The following is a 27,668-nucleotide window of genomic DNA, read 5'->3' on the forward strand; positions in this document are numbered from 1 at the left end:
TAGCCATCCGCAAAAACCCATGACCCTCAGCTCGCAATCTCCCATGAGCCTCAGCAAAGTGTAAACAATCGCGTCTCTCAAACGAGCTCCTATAAAATGATCAGAACGGACTAAAGTTCGATCTAACGCATTGGTACTACTTACCTATGTTTCCCTTCCATATCGATCCATAGATTTACTCGAAACATTAACAGGGCAGCCTATTTTGACATGAAATAGCCTCGCGCGTATAGCAGCTATCGTTATAGCATTAGTCATCCGCAAAAAAACATGACCCTCAGCTCGCAATCTCCCATGAGCCTCAGCAAAGTGTAAACAATCGCGTCTCTCAAACAAGCTCCTATAAAATGATCAGAACTGACTAAAGTTCGATCTAACGCATTGGTACTACTTACCTATGTTTCCCTTCCATATCGATCCGTAGATTTACTCGAAACATTAACGGCGCAGCCTATTTTGAAATGAAATAGCCTCGCGGGTACAACAGCTATTCGGTGACGCCCCCTGACTACAGTTACCGTAATGCTGGGAAGCGATGCGACCTTGTAATTTACTAGTCGTACTAAAACGTACTAAAACATTTTGGCAGAGCACTGTGTACAACCAGTATGGATCAACAAATTCATCACTTGATCCATATATAAGGCGCACCGGGCTATAAGGCGCACTGTTGACTTTTGATAAAAATTTAGGTTTTTAGGTGCGCCTTTTAGGGCGGAAAATACGGTATGTACATTAAAAAAGGCATATTTGTTGTGACATTAAAGACATGACAAGATTTCTAATAGGATGTCAACTGGCATAGGCTCCAGCACCCCCCCCCGCAACACTGAACAAATGAGACCTTCACACAATAAAAGACCCATGTGAGGTCTGGCCAGTAGTATAGAAGGGTCTGCAGTTAACAGTCAAAAGCTCGATGTCCGAAGAGCAGAAGCTGGCGACAGATCTAGCATTGTTGCACCAGCTGTTGTTGATGTAGACACACAGCCCACCTCCTCGGGATTTACCGCTTAGTTCGCTGTTTCTGTTGGCGCAGAATGTAGCTAGCCCCTCCAGGCTAACGGCGTCGTCCGGTATTGACGAGTTCAGCCATGTCTCCGTCAGGATGACCGCGCAGCAGTTTCTAACCTCCCTCTTTGAAGAGGGTTCCAGTTGTAGATGGTCCATTTTATTATCTAGTGAGCGGTTGTATGTTGGTTGTCAAAGTGTCCTTGGGCAAGACATTGAACCCTACCTTTTTACAAATGGGCATGGTAGTCATAGCAACAGCAGCCCGTTGGTGTATGAATTTGTATGGGAATGGATGAATGTGAGACTTTGGGCACCATACGGTGTTGCTATTATAAGTGCACGCCATTTACATTTTTTGGGGTAAATGTTCAAGTTGTTTTGTATGCAGCTTCATGGAATCTACACACTGTGGGTGGATTAACCCCTTAAATGAACGTGTTCCCTGTCAAATCTTGCCTAGTGTGTATTCTTAATTGCATTTCCTCTCAAGCATTTATGTATTTAGTCCAGTGAAACATCATATTTAAATTTCGTTGGACATGTGACAATGATAAATAAAGATCTACCGTTTTTTTCCGTGTATAGTGCGCCCCCATGTATAGTACGCACCCCTAACAATGGCATGCTGATGCTGGAAAAAAGCTTGGACCCATGTATAATACGCACCCAATTTTTATGAATTTTTTTAATTTTTTTTAAATTTTTTTTTTTTTTTTTTTTTAAGTCCCAAAGATCGTCACACACGCAGGGAGGCAATGGGTCTCATTTTTAAAGTCTTTGGTATGGTCTTAACTAGGCTGGATGTCATTTTTTTTGTTGGCGTTGATTTCTCCGACTGCCCCTAAACGCACCACCGCGCTCCGTGCGCAGGGGAATGAGGCGGCTCTGTATGGGAGATACGTTGAAGAGGAATAAAAACAACCTTGGAAACCAAAACTTGCCCCTCGTCGTGACTCGGAGCCGCAACAAATGTTTCGGATTTGTGTAGGGTACATTGTGATAGACGGCAAACTAGCAGGTGATCGAGCGAGCGTCTGATACAAGAGCATTGCGGTCGTATGGAGCGTGTTTGAAATGAACAGCAGAGACGAAAGGAACAAGGCAAAGTGTTGTGAAATAAAATATTACCTGTAATACGCATTTTGTTATTTGCTGATTGAAACTGCTAATTAAACTGTGAATTGAAACTACCGTTTTTTTTCCGTGTATAGTGCGCCCCCATGTATAGTACGCACCCCTAAAAATGGCATGCTGATGCTGGAAAAAAGCTTGTACCCATGTATAATACGCACCCAATTTTTATGAATTTTTTAAAAAAAAAAAATTATTTATTATTATTTTTTTTTTTTTTAAGTCCCAATGATCGTCACACACGCAGGGAGGCAATGGGTCCCATTTTTATAGTCTTTGGTATGGTCTTAACTAGGCTGGATGTCATTTTTTTTGTTGGCGTTGATTTCTCCGACTGCCCGTAAACGCACCACCGCGCTCCGTGCGCATGGAGCGTGTTTGAAGTGAACAGCAGAGAAGAAAGGAACAAGGCAAAGTGTTGTGAAATAAAATATTACCTGTAATACGGATTTAGGTAGAGAACTGAACTCTCGCTCTTTATATAGCTGACGTGTCTTGCTCATCCGTTCTGCGCATCTGTAATGGCGGCCTCCGTATGATATCCGGTTTGCGTGTGTGCGAGAGCGAGAGAGAGCGAGAGAGAGAGTGTGCGAGAGAACGCTCAACCGTAGCGCGCCGCCGACCGCCCAACTGCACCGGGCTGGTCGATTATTGTGACAGAGCCGTCGCTGAAATTTAGAAGATATTTTTAAAGTCCTGATGTACTTTCTAAAATTTAAGTGGACCTCAGTGCGCACTGCGCAGGGAGCTTAATTTGGTGCAGCGCGCCGGGCGCTCACTGTCGCATTGCTTAAAGAGCGCCTTTGTGTTTTAGGATGAACAGCAGAGACCAAAGGAACAAGGCAAAGTGTTGTGAAATAAAATATTACCTGTAATACGCATTTTGTTATTTGCTGATTGAAACTGCTAATTAAACTGTGAATTGAAACTAATAGGAAGAAAACAACTCTCGCTCTTTATATAGCTGACGTGTCTTGCGCATCCGTTCTGTGCATTTTATTTCACAACACTTTGCCTTTCTTCTCTGCTGTTCACTTCAAACACGCTCCATGCGACCGCAATGCTCTCGTATCAGACGCTTGCTCGATCACCTGCTCGTTTGCTGTCCCGTGCGCGCACGAAGCGCGGTGGTGCGTTTACGGGCAGTCGGAGAAATCAACGCCAACAAAAAAAATTACATCCAGCCTAGTTAAGACCATACCAAAGACTATAAAAATGGGACCCATTGCCTCCCTGCGTGTGTGACGATCATTGGGACTTAAAAAAAAAAAAAAAAAAAAAAATTAAAAAAATAAAAAAAAAAATTTAATTTTTTTTTTGTACCCATGTATAATGCGCACCCCGGATTTTAGGACAATAAATTAGTAAAATTTTGCGCACTATACACGGAAAAAAACGGTATTCGATATTGCACATTTTAAGTCGGTTCATTTGCTTAGTGGCTCGCCGTCACTTGGTGACTGGGTTGACTCATGCTAATCAACTTTCTAATTTTGTGGAGCAATTTCATTTGCGCATGTGTCCTAGGGACCTGAGCAAGGATTTTATTAAACCAAAATAATATGAGAAAATAAATGTTATTTCGAGAATTCACATTGTGTATAAGAGCAAACTTTATTTTTATGTCTCAAAGCAAGCCTAAATTGAAAAATTGGAGACACAAAATCAATCTCTATGATAATGTAATTACAGAACATTTATTGTGCAGACCCCAAAAGTCAAACAAAAACTCAGGATTCAAGTTTGAAAATAAACAAACGTCAGTATTGATATAAATATTTAACATAGTACTACATTACATATACGTATATTACATTTTTAACATTGTGTACCACTCCTGTTTGCTGATGCATGGCATACAGCTGTCGTAATCCTTTATGTTCCAGTTCTGTTTAGCAAATATAATTTTTTGTCTGGAGTTCAGCCTGGAGTTTTGCCTGCTTTTAATTTGATGCTCAAAATTAGATGTTCTTTGCTTTAACATGGTTCTAGCCAGGCGTCTGTGAAAATTGGACTCAATCAATTCCAATCAATCAATTATTCAGTGAGGAAGAAAACAAGGAGCTACCACAAAGCAAAAATCATAATAAATACGTATAAAACTCTGGGAAACACTGTCCCCAATAAGTTGTTTCACACTCAAGCCGTGTCAGTCTTAAATAGCCAGTAGGTCTACCATTCCCTACTTAACACTTCATTTTGTTGAACATGATATGCATGATAACATGATGTTATGAATGAACAGTTTCCATCACTTCAGCCGTTGCAGGTCAGATTTATGAAAGATGTATATCTTATGAGGCAAAATCACATAAAACGGCAAACATTCTGACCAAATACATGATCTTGAAGAATCACTGAAAGAATACATCTAAATAAAGTAATAAAGAATCAAAATGGCAACACGGTGACAGATATCTGAACATCAGAGCAGAGCTTTAACCCCCCAAACACCTGGTGACAGAGGTGAGGAAACGGTAAACACTTCCTTAAAGTCGGCCTTAAAACCTTTAAAAGTTAAGATTACCGTAATTTCCGGACTACCGTTTTTTTCCATGTATAATGCGCAAAATTTAACTAATTTATTATCTTAAAATCTGGGGTGCGCATTATACATGGGTACAATTTTTATTTATTTATATTTTAATTCTTTTTTTTTGTAAGAAAATCATGGTACAACAATTTTTGAAGAAAATCTTGTCACGGATGGAGTGTGGAAAGGAGCAGGGCGACCAAGTGCAGCTTGGACCAGGGTTCATTGGAGGAACTCAAAACACAGACTTGGTAAACTAACATAACTCTCTAACAAAACCAACAACAGGACTGACCGACAAAGACGTGGAATAAAAAGACAGGGTGACATTACCAAAGACAGGAACAGAAACCTGTGTTATTGTCAAATATTGTTTGTTTTTTAATCTCCATCGCGGACTGGATGTCATACGGAGGCAGTATCACTGCGCATAAGCACTATGGATCCGATGCGAATAGTCCTCTTCTTGACTGACAATGAATGTGATAGTTTAATACAATCAGCAAATAACAAATGCGTATTACAGGTAATATTTTATTTCACAACACTTTGCCTTCCTTTTGTCTCTGCTGTTCACTTCAAACACGCTCCATACGAACGCAATGCTCTCGTATCAGACGCTTGCTCGATCACCTGCTCGTTTGCTGTCACAATGTACCCTACACAAATCGGAAACATTTGTTGCGGCTCCGAGTCACGACGAGGGGCAAGTTTTGGTTTCCAAGGGTGTTTTTATTCCTCTTCAACTTCTCTCCCATACAGAGCCGCCTTTTTCACATGTCCGCACGTCACTTTCCTCTTTTCATTTTAAACGAACTGATCGCGGTGGTGCCTTTACAGGCAGTCGGAGAAATCAACACCAACAAAAAAAATACATCCAGCCTAGTTAAGACCATATAAAATATGGGACCCATTGCCTCCCTGCTTGGCATTTAGCCTTAAGGGTTGGAATTGGGGGGTTAGATCACCAAATGATTCCCGAGCGCGGCGCCGCTGCTGCTCACTGCTCCCCTCTCCCCCAGGGGATGGATCAAAATCACACGGGGATGGGTCAAATGCAGAGGACAAATTTCACCACACCCAGATGCGTTTGTGACGATCATTGGGACTTAAAAAAAATAATAATAATAATAATTTGGGTGCGTATTATACATAGGTACAGGCTTTTTTCCAGCATCGACATGCCATTTTTAGGGTGCGTATTATACATGGGGGCGCATTATACATGGAAAAAAACGGTATCAGTCGCACCGGTGTATAAGTCGCATCAGCCATAAAATGCCCAAAAATGTGAAAAAAAACATATAAGTCGCTCCGGAGTATAAGTCGCATTTTGGGGGGCAACTTATTCGACAAAATCCAACACCAAGACAAACACAAACGAGGAGCTGAGAACGGGCCTGATGTAACATTCAGTTATTTAAAAAAACTATTACATAAATGACACGTTTATAAAACCATCTGTGTCACTCCAATTCATTAAATCCATCGATCGTCCTGTGTCAACAATGCCGTGTGCCGCGCCACAGTTCAAATTATTCCACAAGCCCATACAACGATATATAAACTATATTTAAAAAAAACTATCACATAAACAACAATATTATCAAACCATTTGTGTCACTCCAAATCATTAAATCCATCGATCAAATTTCTCATCTTTTATCGATTGTCCTTTGTCAACAATGCCTTGTGCCGCGCCGCAGTTCAAATTATTCCACAGGCCCATACAACGATATATAAACTATTATTTAAATAACTATCACATAAACAACAATATTATCAAACCATTTGTGTCACTCCAAAACATTAAATCCATCGATCAAATTTCTCGTCCTTTATGTCATCCTGGTGACAGAGTACATGTCCAGAGGATATGGCGCTTTAAAGTGTTAATTACTTAATTTGATTTTTTCCTTCTATTTTTCATGTTTTGAATATGTTCAAGATAAAGATATCAAAGCATGTGAAGTGATCAAATATACTAAAAATAACATGTGAAGTGGTCAATTATACTTGTAAGTAAGTGATGTGTTAATGACCAAGTAAAAATTTGTGAAAAAAACCCATAAATAAGTCGCTCCTGAGTATAAGTATAAAAACGCGACTTATAGTCCGAAAATTACGGTAGATAGAATTGTTTCTATTAACACATGGAGCCCAATACTGCAAAGTTTTCTTTAGCCTGTTGCACTCGTGTGTTTTTTTTACCTGCTTTTTCCTTCTATTCCACAGATTGACATGAAGAAAGACATTGAGACATTAATAGCAGAGGAAAGAGCTGACATCATTTTAAAATATGCCACGGTGAGTCTGTGCCTTAAAGTACAACAGAATTTTTTTACTTAGCTCACAAGAACTCTAACCCGACATTTTCTACAGTTGTAACATTCAGACAGGAAAGGTATCCGGACTATAAGCCGCTACTTCTTGCGCAAGCTTTGAACCCTAATGTGGCGTTGTGACAGATCAGACGGTGCAGCCAAGTCCAGAATGACAAAGACTATTGAGGATAAGGGATGGGGAATTGGAGTGCTGGAGCCATCCATCCATCCATCCATCCATCCATCCATCCATCCATCCATCCATCCATCCATCCATCCATCCATCCATCCATCCATCCATCCATCCATCCCTCCCTCCCTCCCTCCCTCCCTCCCTCCCTCCATCCATCCATCCATCCATCCATCCATCCATTCCTCCCTCCTTCCCTCCATGGATCCATCCATCCATCCGTTTTTTCTTTATTTGGTTGCTCATTCAATTCACATCAATGTTTGACTATAGTAATTATATATTTGTAATACAGAGATTAAGAACTAACCATAATATTGAGATGTTCATTTTAATCTAAAAATTGTACCCTAGGAAGATCTCTACCAATAGAGAGGAAAAGTAAAATTATTTGTATATGTTGTTCTTTTATAAATGATTATTTTTATTATTATTATTTATCAAAACATGCACTGTCTGAGGGAGGGAACACCCCCAGCCAAACTATTAAAAAAAACTGTGATTTATAGTCCGGAAAACACGGTATTTTGCCTTGTGTTACTTCAGGATGAAAACATAAACTAATGTGGGTGTGCGCAGGTCGATGAATTCGTGTTGCCAAAGGCATTTACCCACTGTGCATGTGATGGGGGGGAATGATGACCAATTCTATTACCGTAATTTTCGGACTATAAGTCGCAGGTTTTTTTCATAGTGTGGGTCGGGGGGCGATTTATAATAAGGAGCGACTTATATATGTTTTTTTTTTCAAAAGATTTCCCCCCCAAAAAAAAGTGGAACCGCGATGTAGCGAGGGATTACTGTAATTTGAATTTCAAGTGACGTCAGCAGCGCGACGCGCCGTGGCGCGGCGGTTGTTTACATAAAGGACAAAGATTGATCACGGGATGACAAAGTTGACGAAGGGCCCACGTACTACCGGCATCATTAGCGGCTTTGTTTCTAAGTGACACGGCGGACGAGGAGTTTGAAGGATTTAAGGATTTGGAGTGACACAGAAGGTTTGAAAAACTATTATGGCTTTTACCCACGCCCGGTCCTCCTCGAAGGAGCTCTCTTTCACCACCGTGGATTGAAGTCGGGGGCCGGCGCTCGGCCGGCTGGCTGTTCAGGGACGGTGGATGGGGCTCGGACATGGCTTTTACGCACGCCCAGTCCCACTCTAGGGAGCTCTCTTTCACCTCCGTGGATGGAAGTCGAGGGCCGGCGCTCGGCCGGGTGGCTGTCCGGGGACGGTGGATGGGGCTCGGAAATGGCTTTTACGCACGCCCGGTCCTATTCTATGGATCTCTCTTCCACTTCCGTGGCTGGATGTCCACGCCGCCAAACGCCTGGAAGTTTGTTTTGTTAAATAAAGAGCTGTTTACCAAACCCACGTCTTTCCTTGAACTTTGTTAAGGCTACAATATAGTTATATACTAGATCTGTGGAATAATGACGAGGCTGACGTCAGGGCGCACGCGCGGCGTTTTTGACAAAGGACGAGGAATTTGATCGATGGATTTAATGATTTAGAGTGCACAGATGGTTTGATAATACTATTGCTTATATAATAGTTATTTCATATCTAATTTATATATGTTATATGGGCCTGTGGAATATTTTGAAGTGCAAGCGCCGTCAGCTGATCGATGGATTTATTGATTTGGAGTGACACAGATAGTTTGATAACATTATTGCTTATATAATAGTTATTTGATATCTAATTTATATATCGTTATATGGGCCTGTGGAATATTTTGAAGTGCAAGCGCCGTCAGCGGCGCGCACGCATTGTTGACAAAGGACGATCGATGGATTTAATGGATTGGAGTGACACAGATGGTTTTATTAACGTGTTATTTATGTAATAGTTTTTTGAATAACTGAATGTTACGTCAGGGCCGTTCTCAGCTTTTCCTTTGTGTTTACTATGTCACGTCAGCATACCTATCGTTTGGCCTGTTGTTGCTCGTTCATGACTGTTCTTGGTGTTGGATTTTGTCGAATAAATTGCCCCCAAAATGCGATTTATACTCCGGAACGAATTATATATGTTTTTTTTTCACTATTTTGGGCATTTTATGGCTGATGCGACTTGTACTCCGGAGCTACTTATAGTCCGAAAATTACGGTAGTTAAAATGACAAACAGTATGAAACAGCTCTAAATTGCCAACAAGATAAAGCAACCTTATTGAAATGTTTTCAGATTATACTGGTTGAGTGGAAATGTTTGAAGAAATGCTGAACAGTGGCCATAAACTCATTCTTTTCATCAGTCACCCAGAATGACATCAGTGTCTTGTAGATTTTTGAGCATAGATTGACAGGTAGACATGGATAAATGAATACTTTTTGTACATTAATAAAGGTTGTTGTTAAAGCAGAATTGCTCATCGAGTTAGTTGGTAATTTTATAGAGGCTAATGTGGAGATGGAAGATGGACAGTGAGGTTAATTTTTGCTCAATGTCTGAGAGGTGGGGTGTGCCGTGGACGGGTGAACTCTGTCTAGCCTTAGCAACAGCTGTGACACTGATTGACATTCCCATATTCTGGGCTAAATTCTCAGTGGGAGAGACTCGTGCATTCTAATGAAGGTTTCATAGCTGGAACAAAATAAAACTCACAGCATGATAGTGTTGAATAAACTGCTTACCCTGTTTTGCATGTCTCCCTGCTCATTAGATACCTTTAACACATGGGCTCAGCAACGCTCGGCCTCCTATAATCGACGTCACAGTCATTTCGGCAATTTCCGGGATGATCACATACAAACCGTTGATTTTTCATCGATTACTCCTCATTTCGCAATTTTATTCAAAAATTAATGCCCTTTAATTGACCACCTCTGACTTGGAGTATGGGACCCTGTGATCAGATAGCTTGGCAATGTTCTCTTGGGTTAGGGTTAGGGTCTTTTTTTTTTGCACCATGAACATATTTTGACAGACGGTTGAAGTGGTCCTCCAGTGACGGGTTTGGCCACTGTCTTGCATTGAATGCATCCTAGTTAAGCCAGCTATGACAACGGTTGTGCATAGGCTTCTATGGAAGGCACCGCGAGGGTCACATGGATATCAATGACTTACCTTGCATTTATTTTGAAGTTTGTTAGTTTGAAGTGCAAACATTTTGAAGTTGCCCCTTGGAGTGAATAGTTGAGGTGGCTGAATTGACTTTGAAAAAGTGCGGTGACGGATTTATCATCGCTGTCATCATCATCATTATCATCATCATCATATTACCATAACAAAGATTTCTGCTTTTTGACGGACCTAGAGAGTGATTGTGTATGCACTTGACATCAAGTTTCATTTTAACAATCGAAGGTTTACTGATTGTAAACCAATGTATTTTTTATCTTCTCAAAATGAAAACGAATTCATGATGCAACACTGCCAGATGGAATGGGAATTATTATTAAGGAGCTTGTAGCCTTGAGTTTATTCAATGGCGTTGGCCCATAATTCTTACCTTCTCAGCTGTACTGTTTGGTTTGGGTTGGAGTCTCAATTTCAAATCAAATTCCATGTTCTCCAACACTCCCCAGCCATCAGATAATTGGCTTGATTTGACCCCCAACACCCAGTTCAACACACCCACTGAATTATTTTTCATCCTGAGATAACCTTTACCTATTGGTACTGATTATTTCTCCAGGGCAGACAGGGTGGGGTCAAGATTGACCCCTGGGAAGATGCTGACGACAGCGTCTATAAAGTCATTGATCGCCTCGGGTTCATGCAGTAAATCGATTCTTGATCTTTTTGACGAGATTATAAATGTATTGTAGAAGTAATACTATTTTCTTCCTGTTAATTATTTTATTTATTTATGCATTTTCCAGTGACGATGAGCTGCCTGCACCAACTGCTAATGAAGAAAAGGTACATTATGCATGTGTAAAGTTATCAGAACAAGGTGAAGTTGAAGTGTTCCCGGATCCCATTCACTAAAGTCACGTATTACCTGGACCAATAAGTACACGTGATTCCATTAGGCTAAAGTCTTATCCAATTGACTGGTGCGCCAGATTCACCAGTTTTTACACTTGAGCGCATCTACACCTTCAAAAAATATAAAGCCCATAATGTCAGAAAGGAACATAGTAACTGAGGCTGTGTGTAAGGGATGTGTGAAGTTTAACACACATTCCTCACACTCAAATGTTTATTTCATTGTTCGTTTTTCCACAGTTGAAGCAACTAGCGGTGGTGAGAGCAGAGAAGTGGTTGAGGATGGTGAAGAAGTGGGATAAATACAAAAACAGTGACCGAGTAAGTAGCAGCCAAATGAAATGTAAAAATCGTCTGTCTATCCCGAATGACAATAAATGGTGTGACATTATTGAGTACCGTAATTTCCGGACTAAAAGTCGCTCCGGAATATAGGTCGCATTAGCTATAAAATGCACAACGTGGAAAAAAACATATAAATCGCTCCGGAGTATAAGTCGGATTTTAGGGGAAATTTATTCGACAAAATCCAACAGCAAGAACAGACAAGAACGAGCAACAACAGGCTAAACAATAGGTATGCTAACGTGACCTAAACAGACAGAAACGAAGAGCTGAGAACGGGCCTGACGTAACATTCAGAGTTAGTCAAATAATTATTACATAAATGACACGTTTATAAAACCATCTGTGTCACTCCAATTCATTAAATCCATCGATCGTCCTTTATGTCAACAATGGGTGCGCACCGCTGACGGCGCTTGCACTTCAAAATATTCCACAGGCCCATATAACGATATATAAATTATATATCAAATAACTATTATATAAGTAATAATATTATCAAACCATCTGTGTCACTCCAAATCATTCAATGCATCGATCAGATTCCTCATCCTTTGTCAACAAAGCCGCCCGTGCACCCTGATGTCAGCCTCGTCATTATTCCACAGATCTAGTATATAACTATATTGTAGCGTTAACAAAGTACAAGGACCCAAGCACCGGCGTGGACTTCCAGGCGTGTGGCGGCGTGGACTTCCATCCCCAGAGGTGGCACTTCCAGCCACGGAGGTGGAAGAGAGCTCCATAGAATAGGACCGAGCGTGCGTAAAAGCCATGTCCAAGCCCCATCCACCGTCCCCGGACAGCCACCCGACCGAGCACCGGCCTCAGACTTCCATCCACGGAGGTGAAAGAGAGCTCAGTAGAGTAGGACCGGGCGTGCGTAAAAGCCATAATAGTTTTTCAAACCTTCTGTGTCACTCCAAATCCTTAAATCCTTCAAACTCTTCATCCTCCGTTTCACTTACAAACAAAGCCGCTAATGATGCCGGTAATACGTGGGGCCCTTCGTCATCTTCGTCATCCTGCGATCGAATCTTTGTCCTTTATGTAAACAACCGCCGCGCCGCGCCACTGATTCAAATTACAGTAATCCCTTGCTACATCGAGGTTCGTTTATCGCGGTTTCACTTTTTTTTTTTTTAATTTTTGAAAATTTATGAAAATATTCACGTATAAGTCGGTCCTCAGTATAAGTCGCCCACCCAAACTATGAAAAAAAACGCGACGTATATTCCGAAAAATACGGTACTACAAAAGAGCCAGCCGTCAAAGGCTAATTTTCATGGTAATGTTTTTGATGTTTTGTCATATTTGCAATAAGCTGTTTCTAAACTCTGATACCCACAGATGCCTTAATGCAGTGGTCCCCAACCACCGGGCCGCGGACCGGTACTGGTAACTTGGTACCGTCACTTGGTACCGGGCCGCGGAGCCGCACAGGAAAAAAAAAAAAAAAATGATTTTTTTTTTCTTTTTTCATTGACGATCAATTCATTCAGGTTAAGACACTCGTCCCGGTCACGTGACATGTTTCCCCAGTCGAGCCCGCAAAGCTACCAAAAATGAGTAAGAATTTATTTTGAAAAATATAAAAAATTTGGCGAATCTCTCCCAATCGGTGCATCTGAAAAATAAGGACTCTTGACACAGGGCGCTCGTCTCGGTCACGTAACATGTCACCACAGTCAAGCCCGCGAGGCAAGCAAAAATGAGCAAGAAACAGAGAAGTTTGGAAAGCTTCTTCGGAAAGGGAAAAACGTCCAATGAGGACACTGAAGAAGAAGAGGCTACGACTTCTAAGACAAGGAAAGCTGCATTTAAAAGAACATTTCTGGAGTCCTACTTAAAATATGGATTTATCGCCACAGGTGACTCTGACGCGCCAAGTGCACTCCGCATATGTGGTGAAAGGCTAGCTAACGAGGCAATGAAGCCTTCAAACCTGCTTCGGCACATGGAGACCAAGCATCCTGCATTTAAAGACAAACCTCAACCACTTCGGGTGTCATTGTCTCCGATTACGCCTAGATGGGAACGGCTCATTTCTGAGAAAAGAGCTCGGTGCTCCCACTAATTCAACGTTTTATTTTTATGTGGTTTATATTTGTTTTTATGCCAGTCGTATCATTTTATTTCATCCTATTTATATATATAAATATTTAAATAATAAATATGTAAATATATTTATTTATATAAAGACCGGTCCGCGAAAATATTTCTGACACGTAACCGGTCCGTGGCGCAAAAAAGGTTGGGGACCACTGCCTTAATGCATCTGAAAATTGCTTAAATTTTGTTGCATCAAAATATTGACAGTTTTATTATTATTATTATTAATATTATCATTATTATCATTATACCATGCCTGACTAAAATTTCTGGTTTTGTATTTGCCACATTTGTACCTCCCTCTGCTCGACTTCATGTTGTCAGATGGTGAAACAGGTGTACAAAGGCATCCCTATGCAGCTTAGAGGTCGTGTCTGGTGTCTGCTGTTGGATGTGGAGGACATCAAGAAGCTCAATGAGGGTAAATATGAGGTAAACACAAGAATACTTATTCACGATGCCAGCATTGTTTTCCGGGTCTTGTCTAAGGACTTTCACGTATTAACAGCAATTCAGACAATACCATGTCCACTGTCATTGCTGCAAAGCTGGTATGGGACAAATTGTGAAGTGAAATACCATACTGTATGCTCTTAAGCTTTTAGTTATCTCATGAGGCTATGAATGCAGCTTTTGCTTGCATAATTTTTTTCCTGCATAAAGCAATTGGAATCATCATACTTTCATTGAATTTTGTTTTTCATAAACATACATATGAGTACCGTAATTTTTGGATTATAAATCGCTCCGGAGTATAAATCGCACCAGCCATAAAATGCCCAAAATGTGAAAAAAAACATATATAAGTCGCTCCAGAGTATAAATCGCATTTTGGGGGGCAATTTATTCGACAAAATCCAACACCAAGAACAGACATGAACGAGCAACAACAGGCTAAACGATACGGTATGCTAACGTGACAAATACAAACGAGGAGCTGAGAACGGGCCTGACGTAACATTCAGTTATTTAAAAAAAACTATTACATAAATAACACGTTTCTAAAACCATCTGTGTCACTCCAATTCATTAAATCCATCGATCGTCCCTTGTCAACAATGCCGTGTGCCGCGCCGCAGTTCAAATTATTCCACAGGCCCATACAACAATATATAAACTATATTTTAAATAACTATCACATAAAGAACAATATTATCAAACCATTTGTGTCACTCCAAATCAATAAATCCATCGATCAAATTTCTCGTCCTTTATGTCATCCTGGTGACAGAGGACATGTCCAGAGGATATGGCGCTTTAAAGTGTTAATTACTTTATTTGATTTTTTTCTCTCTATTTTTCACGTTTTGAATATGTTCAAGATAAAGATATCAAAGCATGTGATCAACTATACTAAAAATAACATGTGCAGTGGTCAACTATACTTGTAAGTACCGTAAATTCCGGACTATAAGCCGCACCGGACTATAAGCCGCACCAGCTAAAATTGGGGGATATTTTAGGTTTTTTCCTCATATAAGCCGCACCGGACTAAAAGCCGCACGTGCACACGCGTTTTTTACAAAGAAAGACCGTTCACAGAAAGCCTTTTTAAAGTTTTAATAACATACTTTATCATGTCTTTCTAAACATTGCCTGTGACGCAGCAGTAGTACCGCAGCAACACGGAAGTGTGCACGCGAGTTATTAACAAAGAAAGACTGGACACAGAAAGCTTTTTTTAAAGTTTAATAACATACCTTAACATTTCTTTCCAACGCGAGTTATTAACAAAGAAAGACTGGACACAGAAAGCTTTTTTAAAGTTTTAATAACATACCTTAACATTTCTTTCCAAACACTGCCCGTGCCGCGGCAGTAAAACCGCAGCAACACGGAAGTAACACAAGACTAATAGGGCTGGATTAAAAAAACATACCCGGTAAAAGTCACTGAGACGCGGTGGTAACACAGCAGCAACACGGTAGTACAGCACCAACAGGGCTCGTTAAAAAACATACCTCATACATAGTAAAAGTAAAAAAAGAGCTTCATTGTCTTCATCTTCCTCCTGTGCAATGGTGAAACCATCGAAGCCTTCCTCCTCAGCGTCCGATTGGAATAGCGTTAGATATCCTTCGCCTCACACTTTCTCAGCATTTCTTCGAGTGTGATGAGGGTCTGTTCATGGTAATTTTATTCATGCACGAAGCGCTAAATTACATTAAACTAGCGAGCGACACGTATAGCTCCAGAGTAGACGGGACCACGAAATAAAGAAAAGGGTGACGCAACCGTCTTGACAAACTAGAACGTTTTCTTCGGCGCATTATCTCTTCTTCGTCTGTCTCGCTCTTGCTTCCTGCTAGAGCGCCCCGGAGGCCGTAAAAATCCATAAATACGCCGCGCCGCCATTTAAGCTCTATTTCCCTATTTGACAGCCAAATCGATTGCTTTTAACTTAAAAGCTGCATCAAATGCATTTCTTCGTGTGTTTTCCATGAGGGTGTGTGCGTGATGCGCGAAATGTTCAAAACACAAACTAGCACGTCTTCTTCGGCGCATTATTTCTTCTTATTATTTCTTCTTCGTCTGTCTTGCTGACAAACAAAGAAGAAATAATAATAATAAGAAGAAGAAGAAGCAAGAGCGACTTGCATCCTGCGAGAGCGCCCCCTGGAGGCCGTAAAAATCCATAAATACCCCGCGCCTCCATTTAAGCCTCGGGGTTCAAAGTAACCTTCTGAATAAAATGCATTAAAAGTTCACGTTCATTACAACTTGTTTTTGATGAGCAAAATGTCAGAAGAATTTAATTTAAATGCTGATTGATTGGGTTTTGATACAATGCAGATGGTCCAAACAGCGCGACTGCTTTGTGTAATCTCTGAGTCACATGGCAGAGTAAGAGAAAGGGTTTAGAGCCCTTTGACGCAGGTTACTTAGCGTGCATTCCTACTAAAGATCATAATAGTCACAAGTAGGGGTGTAACGATTCATCGATACACATCGATTAATCGCTCTACGATTTGTTGGCATCGATGCTAAACGTAAACATCGATCTATATCGCCCGTTTTTGACCTCGGACATCAGACGCGACTTTATCTTGAAATCCAGTTCATTGTTGCTTGCTTCCTCTTTCCGCGAGCAGTGCGCGGCGTGTTGTGTTGTGAGCAGAGCAGGCACGTGAAAGGGGAGCCGACAACTACGCGGCTCCTGGGCTGATGCTATGGCTAGTGTCCAAGAAGACGAGGAAATTCGCTCGCCTTTGGGCTTCAAGTCATTCGTTTGGAAGCACTTTGTAATTTCCTAAATAAAGAGTTTGCAGTACCTTGTTGATTTTGCGTATGAATTGTTATAAATCAGGATATTGTTCTATATCGATCGTAGAGCACTATATCGTGATGTATCATGAATGAATCACAGCAGGCTTTAAGATATCGGCAAATATCGTATCGTGCGTCTTTGTATCGATATGATATCGTATCATGACAAAACCCGCGATTTACACCCCTAGTCACAAGCAACACAGCCAGAATAAGCAGCAGCCATAGTAGTGTTTCAAAATAGTAATTAGTGTTGTTGTTTTTTTCTTCAAGGTACCGCAGTGTATAAAAGTGAAATTATTAATTTTTTTTTTGTCCTGAGTGTTGTTAGTCACCTAAATGTAAAATTCCTTGTTTGGCACGCTCAAACATGGCGAATAAAAAACTCTTAAATCTTGAAGTGATCAAGTCATAACAAAAATCACGAAAAAATCCTTATATAAGCCGCACCTGACTATAAGCCGCAGGGTTCAAAATTTTGGAAAAAAGTTGCGGCTTATAGTCCGGAATTTACGGTAAGTGATGTGTTAATGATCAAGTAAAAATTTGTGAAAAAAAACATATATATATAAGTCGCTCCTGAATATAAGTCGCCCCCCCACCCAAACTATGAAAAAAAACGTGACTTATAGTCCGAAAATTACGGTATCTTAACCTGACTATAATGTCTTGATGTTCTAGAAAATGAAGGAGCAAGCCAAACTCCACTCATCTGAGATCAAACAGATTGACCTTGACATCAACAGGACCTTCCGCAATCATGTCATGTTCATGGATCGATTTGGAGTCAAGTAAGTATTCAAATCATCATAAAAGACCAAACAACCGACCAACCTGCGATTGGCTGGCAATGGGTTCAGGACACGCCCGTGACCCCCATAGGGACAAGCGGTACAGACAACGGACGGATGGATGGATGGATGGATGGATGGATGGATGGATGGATGGATGGATGGATGGATGGATGGATGGATGGATGGATGGATGGATGGACAATATACGTACATATTTGAGAGCTGATTGAGGATCTTAACCTTATCAATTCATTTAAATTGGGTATGATCATGAAATCAGGGAGCGTTTTTCTTACCCATTGCGTTTGCGACCTCACTGTGGACTAAGTCCAGGCTATGTTTTGGATGGGTTTCACTGGAATTTAGTGTTCTACATTGTGATGTCATTGTAATAGATCACAGGCCTATTTTGGAAGAGGGACTGGAAAGTATGTAGTAGTTCTAGTTTCACTTACTCTTTACCTAACTGCAAAATGTATATTTGAATATAAAAAAAAGTGTTGGCGAGTTTGAGCTCCATTTTATTAAGAAATTTTTGCAGCCACTGTGTAGTTGATCGCTCATTTCGCCTCACTGTGGGCGAGGGTCAGTCTAATGTTTTCGTTTATGATTTAGAATGTATAGTACATTGCAGATGTTGTGTTGTTGCATCTGTTATGCAAAACAATGACTTGAACAGTGTTGTAAGCTTCTGTAGAAGGAACATTGGCTTGCAACCACAAATTATTTCTGATTATGACTAAAGTCAACAAAAGCAGAAAATACTAAGTATGAAGAAAATAAAATTATTGAAAACCCATTGAGCACATGTCGCTTTAGAAAGTTTTTGTTAATGTTTCAATGAAATCGGATGGATTACCTAAGAGGTATTTCCAAAGTATTACCTATTTTTAAACAGTGGTATTTCTGAGGATGAAAACAAACTGTTTTGACAAGCAGGTCAACCTCTGAAATGTATATGTCTGTTGTAATCACAGTTAGTAAATTATTGGTACAGTGACCCTGAGTGTACTGAATAGTGCTTTAAATAAAATACACAGATTATTATTGTTAACTGTTTCATTGGTAGGAAGCGTAATTCCAAGACACACATCAGTTTATTTTAGTCGCGAGTATTTAGGACATTTGATGTTACTGCTATTTGTATGTTTGAAAGATGTGAAGGGTTCTAGACCATGGGTACAAGCATACACGTATTAAGTGAACAGAACAATAGTAACGTGGAAATAATTTACTCATTTTCTGACATTGTTACTTTGAACCTTTTTTTGCAGACAGCAGTCTCTCTTCAATGTTCTGTCGGCGTATTCAGCCTACAACACAGTGAGTGACAGTTTTGCCTCCATCACAAAACCCACTCTTGTACTAGTGAAACTCATTGAATGTTAATAGAGATGACTAAAATTTGTATTAATTCCTTATTACACCTTTAGTGTAACTATCTATAAACCAGAAAGTAATTATACTATGTATCACCACAGCTACGTATCAATATTGCGTTTTCCTAAAAAACAATGATATTATCATTTCTTTAACATTTCATTATCAGATATGTTATTATTATTTTGCATATTGGAGAATATTTTATTTGCAGAAAAAATTAGAGCTAGTTGTTTGCAGTTCTTTTTCCAGTTCTGTGTTTGTCGATTTATTATTTGGCATTCTGTTACACCCCTAGTGGAAACTGCTTCCACATACTTTGGAGTTCACTTATAAAACGGAGAAGATAAATGTGCATTCCAAATATAAGACTGCATAGCCATCCATGGTGATAGAGTTGGCTGTATGTCATGGAATTTGGGGTGCAATTCATCATTGATTTTGCTCAGTGAATTCAAGAGAAACTTATGCACTGTATATTACAATGAAATACACAAATTCTAAGATAGTCTACATATTTACCTCATCCTGCTACATTTCTTGACCGTGTCAAACCTTTCCAAATTAAAGACTTTGAAGGCTTTTTCCCTCATGGGTCGCCACATAAGAAATTTTGGCAAATTTCACGCCGGATGGCTAACCTAACGCACCCTCTGCATTTACTACCCGGGCTTGGGACCGGCACAGGAAAGACACTTGACTATGGCTGCATTTTTCCAAGTTAAAGACTCACATTGTATATTTCAGCAAATTAATTAAATTCAATGTTTCAGCTCAGTGTCAGCTCTTGAGCATTCACATACATAGTTTCTATACAAACATTTCATTTTGTAGTTACTTTTTTATTAAGAAGGGTTTTTGTGCATGAATGTATAGTGTTAAAGTACTGTTGCAAGGAGAGGGAAGGCATGCTAGGAATTAGGTTCAGTTCAGCTGTTGGCTGCAACTACTGAGCACAATGCCACAAAAACGCAGAGGATTTGATCATCCTGAAGCTGTGCTGCAGTGTCAGCATCAAGAAAGCTGTGGAAACCCGTCTATGTACCGTATTTTGCGCCCTATTAGGCGGACCGGGGTATAAGGCGCACCTTCGATGAACGGCCCATTTTAAAACTTTGTCCATATATAAGGCGCACCGGACTATAAGGCGTATAAAATAGAAGCTTTACTGCAACAAACTGAGGTTGACTAGGGTTGCGGTATGCACCCACTAGCCAATAACCAACGAGCCCTCTGTAAACAATCGCGTTTCTCAAACGATCTCCTATAAAATGATCAGAACTGACTAAAGTTCGATCTAACGCATTGGTACTACTTACCTATGTTTCCCTTCCATATCGATCCGTAGATTTACTCGAAACATTAACAGAGGAGCCTATTTTGACATGAAATAGCCTCGCGCGTATAGCAGCTATCGTTATAGCATTAGCCATCCGCAATTTCCGATGAGCCTCAGCTCACAATCTCCCATGAGCCTCAGCAAAGTGTAAACAATCGCGTTTCTCAAACGATCTCCTATAAAATGATCAGAACTGACTAAAGTTCGATCTAACGCATTGGCACGACTTACCTATGTTCCCTTCCATATCGATCCGTAGATTTACTCGAAACATTAACAGAGCAGCCTATTTTGACATGAAATAGCCTCGCGCGTATAGCAGCTATCGTTATAGCATTAGCCATCCGCAATTTCCTATGAGCCTCAGCTCGCAATCTCCCATGAGCCTCAGCAAAGTGTGAACAATCGCGTTTCTCAAACAATCTCCTATAAAATGATCAGAACTGACTAAAGTTCGATCTAACACATTGGTACTACTTACCTATGTTTCCCTTCCATATCGATCCGTAGTTTTACTCGAAACATGAACAGAGCAGCCTATTTTGACATGAAATAGCCTCGCGCGTATAGCAGCTATCGTTATAGCATTAGCCATCCGCAATTTCCTATGAGCCTCAGCTCGCAATCTCCCATGAGCCTCAGCAAAGTGTAAACAATCACGTTTCTCAAACGATCTCCTATAAAATGATCGGAACTGACTAAAGTTCGATCTAACGCATTGGTACTACTTACCTATGTTTCCCTTCCATATCGATCCGTAGATTTACTCGAAACATTAACGGAGCAGCCTATTTTGAAATGAAATAGCCTCGCGGGTACAACAGCTATTCGGTGACGCCCCCTGACTACAGTTACCGTAATGTTGGGAAGCGATGCGACCTTGTAATTTACTAGTCGTACTAAAACATACTAAAACATTTTGGCAGAGCACTGTGTACAACCAGTATGGATCAACAAATTCATCACTTGATCCATATATAAGGCGCACCGGACTATAAGGCGCACTGTCGACTTTTGATAAAAATTTAGGTTTTTAGGTGCGCCTTATAGGGCGGAAAATACGGTAATTGTTTTCACTTTCTCCTGTGGTCTGCAGGAGGTGAGCTATTGCCAGGGCATGAGTCAGATCAGTGCACTGCTGCTCATGTACATGAATGAGGAAGACGCTTTCTGGGCTCTGACACAGCTACTGGCGAACCAGAAACACGCCATGCATGGTGAGATTATGTTTTGAAGATGACGTATGCTTTTTGAGATGTTGCGCTCCTAAGAATAGGAAAAAGTCATTTTGCAGTTTGCTGCATGTTGCTTTTGGAATGTGCAGGTCAGTGTAACTTTCTATTCGGTGCGCTGCTATGATTGGCTTTTTTTTTTTTAATGTTTCTCCGCTGTCTTGCTCGCAACCTCACGCCATTGTCCCTTCCTTTCAGGATTTTTTATTCCTGGGTTCCCCAAACTTCAGCGATTCCAAGCACATCATGACCAGATCATTTCCAAACTCATTCCGAAATTAAAAAAACACATGGTGAGGCGTGACACTGTTGCATTACCAGTACATCTGTGAACACACAGTGGAGTGTACAATTCTTCAGTTTTATTAAGGATTGTTGGTTAACCATTAAATGTTTCTCTGTAGGACAAAGAACAGATGTCTGCAGGGATTTACAGTACTAAATGGTTCTTACAGTGTTTCATTGATAGGGTGAGTAAATTGATCAAGATATACTCCATTGACAATCGCACTGAGACAGATTTAAGAACACAATACTGAAAGAGAAGCATAGGACCCATTTTTTTCTTTAATCTTCATCTTTGTGTTTTTCTTAGTAGTTGGTTTAAAGTTTTCAAGATGGACATTAGATTTTTTTTCAACAGTTTGGCCTTTTTCTGTTCCAGCATGGCAGCAGAGACATGCTCGGATGATTTAATGTGGAAGAACATGTACTATATAACCTCAAGCCATTTTTGGATGAACTACTATAAGAAAGATGATTCTAATTCTTATTCTGAACAACAAAGACAGGCACTCTTTAAAGCTAAACCGTTACAAAATCTCTTTGAAATGCCATGCAACATCATTATTATATATATATATTTTTTAATATTATTTTAGCAAATACTACCTTGTGTGTTTTAAATCTCTGGAATATTGCATCAGAAGCAATATGAAGTGTTCATCTATTCCAAACCAATTTAGGCCTACAATCCTGTGGTGGGGGTCTGGCACCATTGGGCCACTGTCAGCACTTCTCTTTCCCACATAGTCATTTTGCCGTTCGATATAGTTTGCTGGACGCTAAAACAAAACAAAATAAAATAAACTCTCTTATTCTGGCCAGGAGATGCCATAAATTCATTAATCCAGAGTGATGATGTGATTTTTGCAGACACCGTTTACTTTGACCCTACGCCTATGGGATGTTTTCATTCTGGAGGGAGAGAGGCTCCTCACCGCCATGTCTTACACCATCTTGAAGATACACAAGAGTAAGATGTCAAACAGCTTGCCATTTTTTGCTGACATAGTAATAATTTATTAATGCACACTCCTTAGTTATTCTTTTATGTAAAGTATGTAAAGAAATAAGCTTACTAGGACATTGATTTGTCTGCTTTACCTCTGTCTTACATGATAATGGGACATATTTAATTAATCAACATTATGACCCAATGAGATATCATTAAAACCACTTGATAAAATGAATGTGTTTCGTTTCCGCTAGCAGCACTTGTGTTTGTCCTTGTCTGTTGTTTACCCTTTTTTGTAATTCTGGCACTTGTTTTATTCTTGCACTCATATGCGCTGCTGTGACAAGTGAATTTCCCCGCTGTGGGATGAATAGTCATCATCATCATTAGCCAAAGAAGTAGCATTAAAACCATTCGCAAAAATAACCTCATGTTTGATTCTGCATAGTGTAATAACCAATCACCAGGATTTTCTTATTATCCTAAATGAAGATCTTGCCTTAGTCACCATGATCTTTCTCATGCTTTCAAAATAGTGCACACGCACCCTGTTGTTTGTTTTAATTGAACTGAAGTTCATATCCCATCTTTGTGCAGTTCACTTGGACAGGTGTAAACACATCAAACTAACTCTGATGTCACCAAAACAATTGCAAATGCACTTCAGCATGGTTCACTCGATGTTTATGATGTCTGCCAAAACCACAATGGTTATGGTACATCATCAACTACGAATAGCACTGCTTCTTAGGTATGATTTAAATGGATGAGCCATTGATCGACAGTACCCCATTTTCTGGATTATAAATCGCTCCGGAGTACGAGTCGCACCAGCCATAAAATGCATAATAAAGAAAAAATATATGTATATAAAAGTCACAATGAAGTATAACACGCATTTTGGGGGGAAATTTATTTGATAAAATCCAACACTAAGAACAGACATGTCATCTTGAAAGGCAATTTAAAATAAAAATAGAATAGAGGCAACAACATTCTGAATAATTGTACAGTATGCTACCGTTACATGACACATAAACAACGAACTGAGAACATGCCTGGTATGTTAACATAACATATTAAGAGTTATTCAGATAATTATAGCATGAATAACATGCTCACAAGTTTATCAAACCACTTGTGTCACCCCAAATCACTAAATCCAATAAAATATTCATCCTCAGTATCACTTTTAAACTACTTTGCTTACTCCGGAGGTAGAAGATGCGGCGGTTCCTCTTCTACATCGCTTACGTCAGACTTATCGCCAGTTGCAGATATTATCAACACAGACCTAGAGAGACCTCTTGCGGTTTAGTGAAAATAACACGTAAAATGATATAGTAATAAGGTGTTAGTAAATTCACACATAAATCGCTCCAGAGTATAAATCCCCCCCCAGCCAAACTATGAAAAAAAACCTGCGATTTGTAGTCCGAAAAATAGGGTATATGCTAAATATGGTCTGTGCCACAGATCACTCTGGTTAGCTGTTAACTAGCGAAATACTGCACAAATTATTACAGTTATGCAGAAAAACAAACAACAAAGCAAAGGGCATAATCTGGAATATTAAGACAAACATTGCTTTTTATTTAGATGTGTTCATGCCTGCACTATGTGTGCGTTGGGCAAGGTTGTGTTATGGTTATACATGTGTATTGGTTATATGTGCATGTTATTTCATGAAACCCTGACTGTGGATAAAAATTACTTCTAGGCCATGTGCGATATGTAGCCTTGGCAGAGGTGTAAAGTCACAGCTGTGTGCTTATGGCTGCATGCACCATCTTAAAGCCACTTTGTAGTGATTCGCTGTGTCCCCCTGGCCACCCCACTGACAATTTTCTAGCTCCACCAATGTCACCAACTTTAGCATTTGAGGCAGTTACACCAGTAATTACACAAGTCAAGTGACAATGAATTAATACATGTTTGGTTTAGCTCCCAAAAGCTAAATGTAAACCTTTCTATTAACATTCTATCTCTTTATACTTGCATTTTTTATTCGCATTTTAAGAGACAGTCAGCTGACACTGTAAAGTTTCAGATCACTTTGAGGAATTGTAAGAATACAACATTTTTGTATCACTAGTATGATGTGAACATAGCCTGATGCAAGTGCATTTATGTTTGCACAGAGCATCTCATGATGATGTCTTTGGAGGAGCTTCGAGAATTCCTGCTCGAGCGAATTGCTCAGACCTTTTTTTACAGTGACGACATAGTCATTGAACAGAACGGCCTCTATGACTGAATTACGAAAGATGAAGCTGGATTTTCCTCCCCCAGGTACATAACAGTTTTGACAGCTTCCAGATTGTCTTATTTTAGTGCATAACAACCAATACACTGAGCACTACAGCAAGTCATTCATTTATACATAATGTTTTTTCCAACAGTCTCAAAAGACAACACAGGAATAGCATAGATCAGGGGTCTCAAACTAAACTTTTTTGAGGGCTGCATTGTAGTCGTAGCTTCTTTCGGAGGGCCATTATGACTGTCAACCCAAATAAATGTATGAGTACCTCATATTATATACAGTAAAAGCTACAATACTAACTGACAAATTACTCGTTTTCAAATCAGACGAGTAAAAACTGGTCAAATGTAAAAAAAAAACTGATATGATTAAGAGTGAACACCATTTGCAATTCTAGTAATGACACACAAATTTGATGCACAATTTGTCTTCGAGGGCCACATAAAATGATGGGGCGGGCCGTATCTGGCCCCCGGGCCTTGAGTTTGACACCTGTGGCATAGATACAACCATTCACATCTACAGCCAATATAGAAAATTCAGTGAGCCCAAAATAAATCTGACACACAAACACAGCAGCAAGAAAAAAACAGAGGAAACACATATTTGACCTGAAATTGTTTGTTTTGAGTGCTAAGCAATCTCAATATACCCCCCCCCCCCCCACCACACACACACAATATATATATTCCTTTCACCAATACTATCCACTTGTTTTCTCAGGGAAGCCTGAAGAGTTACCACGTAAGCCTTTAGGCCAGGAGCTGCCATTGCTCCTGAGTCCACTGGAGCCATCCAGAGGAAAGCGCTCCTCAGCCAGTGGTTGTCCTAAAGCAGGACTCAGCTTCCACATCATATCCAACCAGCCAGATTCCATATCCCCCGACCAGACTCTTTGCAAAGATATCAACGATCTGCATTCTGTTAATGATGAGGAGGTTCCGCTTCCTTCCCCAGATCCCGTTATTATCCACAACCAGGCCTTGCACAACTCAGATGAATTCCCACTTACCAGGCCACCGCCTTACCAGCCCCCAGAGAGCCTAGCACCCAGAACTGCTGCTCAGCTCTCGCAGTCTTATGAGTGGAGGGTTGAGGTGCAAGCTGATGACTCAGGGCTCCCAGATTTACACTCGACAGACAACCTCACTCCTGTGAACATTAGCCCTGAGGGATCCTCCAGCAAGGTCCTGAGGACACTATCAGCCCCCTTAAGTCTTGCTCAGTCATAAAGTGAGACGGCAACAGAAATAGAAAAATGTACTTTCCTAGGCCAGCTGTCGGAGTCTCTGTCTTCCAATGGGACCCTGAGCCAGGACCACCCCTGAAGACTTGATGAAAATGCTCATTGTATGTTCAATACCAGCCCAATATTGTTACTCTCCATGAACATTAAATTTTGACTGCCTTGTCCAAATGCTTTGCTCTGATAACAGGCTAGCACGAGGTACTACATTTGCAATGCACTGTATTTCCTAAATTGTAGAAATAGCACTCTTTTGTTTCATTTAACCCTTATTTATCCAGGTAAGGAAAGTGAGAACAGATTCTCATTTGCAAGGGACAGTATTTTAAATCTTCAATTCTGCACTATGAAGCAAAAGAAATCCACAAGCTTCAAGCCTGTACTTCACAGCAAAGTCACAACAAAGGGTTGCCTTTACAGACACTGATGCTCCACAAACGTTAGACAAAAAAATGTCATCAGTTCGGCTTCTGATTTGCTCATGAGAAAAATAGATTTTTGCACAAATGAACACACACACAGAAGTCAATTTTACAGTTTGTTTTGTTGCTTCATGATCAGTGGCTGCTTATCAATAGAGGGGGCTAGGGCTCATTCACTTTAAAAGGGTCAAAAATCATATGAAAACGATATTGCAATATCATAAAAAATAGACACTGTATGTTTATATCTATTTTTAAATGAGCAGGATAAATAGTCGGACGTTATTGATGAATAAAATTGATTTGTTTACCTCTAGCATCTCAAACGATGATGTATTTCCGGTGTAAGCATAGCGGACAACAGCCATAGACTCTCATGAATAGTTTAACATGCAAGCTCCGCCGACGCAATATTTCAGGGTTTTGAGTCGGCACTCTTATTTTAATGTACTTGCATTTTCATGCAAGCCTATAGGATATCGTCTGTGGTTGATCTAGATTTGATCATTTGTCTTAAAGAGTCCACAATTCAAAGTGTTTATTGTCATAAGAACTTGAGTACTATATACATCAGAGGTTGAGATGAGAGGCCTGGAAGATGGCACAATTGCAAAAGCGAATGTAAATGTGATGCAGATTAAGAGCAAAAACAGATTGCTACGTTTTAGATAAACATACTGTTCCTGTTTGGTGACATAGGGTTCATTCATGAGATTATGTGTTTGGCAATAGATTAATTTCAGTTCATGAGCAACTGTTTTTTCTAAATATTTTCCCCAATTTGTTGTGTCGTTTTCTTTTAACATTTGATGATTGAAGATTCTAAAATGGACTATATTCACTTGTCATTGGAAAAATAGAACAGTTGTGTGAAATAACTGCATGAACAGCTCAGGA

General features: G+C 40.1%; 1 protein-coding gene across 1 annotated transcript in view; it reads left to right on the forward strand.

The window, feature by feature from the left end:
• Window positions 1-26,520, forward strand: part of LOC133153238 (USP6 N-terminal-like protein) — a 58,370-nt gene extending 31,850 nt beyond the window's left edge. The window contains 13 exon segments of the mRNA XM_061277396.1: window positions 6,914-6,985; window positions 11,023-11,062; window positions 11,372-11,452; window positions 13,913-14,020; window positions 17,537-17,646; window positions 18,924-18,972; window positions 21,465-21,585; window positions 21,799-21,893; window positions 22,005-22,070; window positions 22,756-22,855; window positions 24,979-25,075; window positions 25,077-25,129; window positions 25,827-26,520. Of these exon segments, the coding sequence (XP_061133380.1) occupies window positions 6,978-6,985; window positions 11,023-11,062; window positions 11,372-11,452; window positions 13,913-14,020; window positions 17,537-17,646; window positions 18,924-18,972; window positions 21,465-21,585; window positions 21,799-21,893; window positions 22,005-22,070; window positions 22,756-22,855; window positions 24,979-25,075; window positions 25,077-25,129; window positions 25,827-26,335 (1,437 nt within the window). The 5' untranslated portion in view covers window positions 6,914-6,977 and the 3' untranslated portion in view covers window positions 26,336-26,520.
• Window positions 26,521-27,668: the final 1,148 nt, after the last annotated feature.

Source organism: Syngnathus typhle, linkage group LG4, assembly GCF_033458585.1.
Source record: "Syngnathus typhle isolate RoL2023-S1 ecotype Sweden linkage group LG4, RoL_Styp_1.0, whole genome shotgun sequence".
Taxonomy (NCBI): domain Eukaryota; kingdom Metazoa; phylum Chordata; class Actinopteri; order Syngnathiformes; family Syngnathidae; genus Syngnathus; species Syngnathus typhle.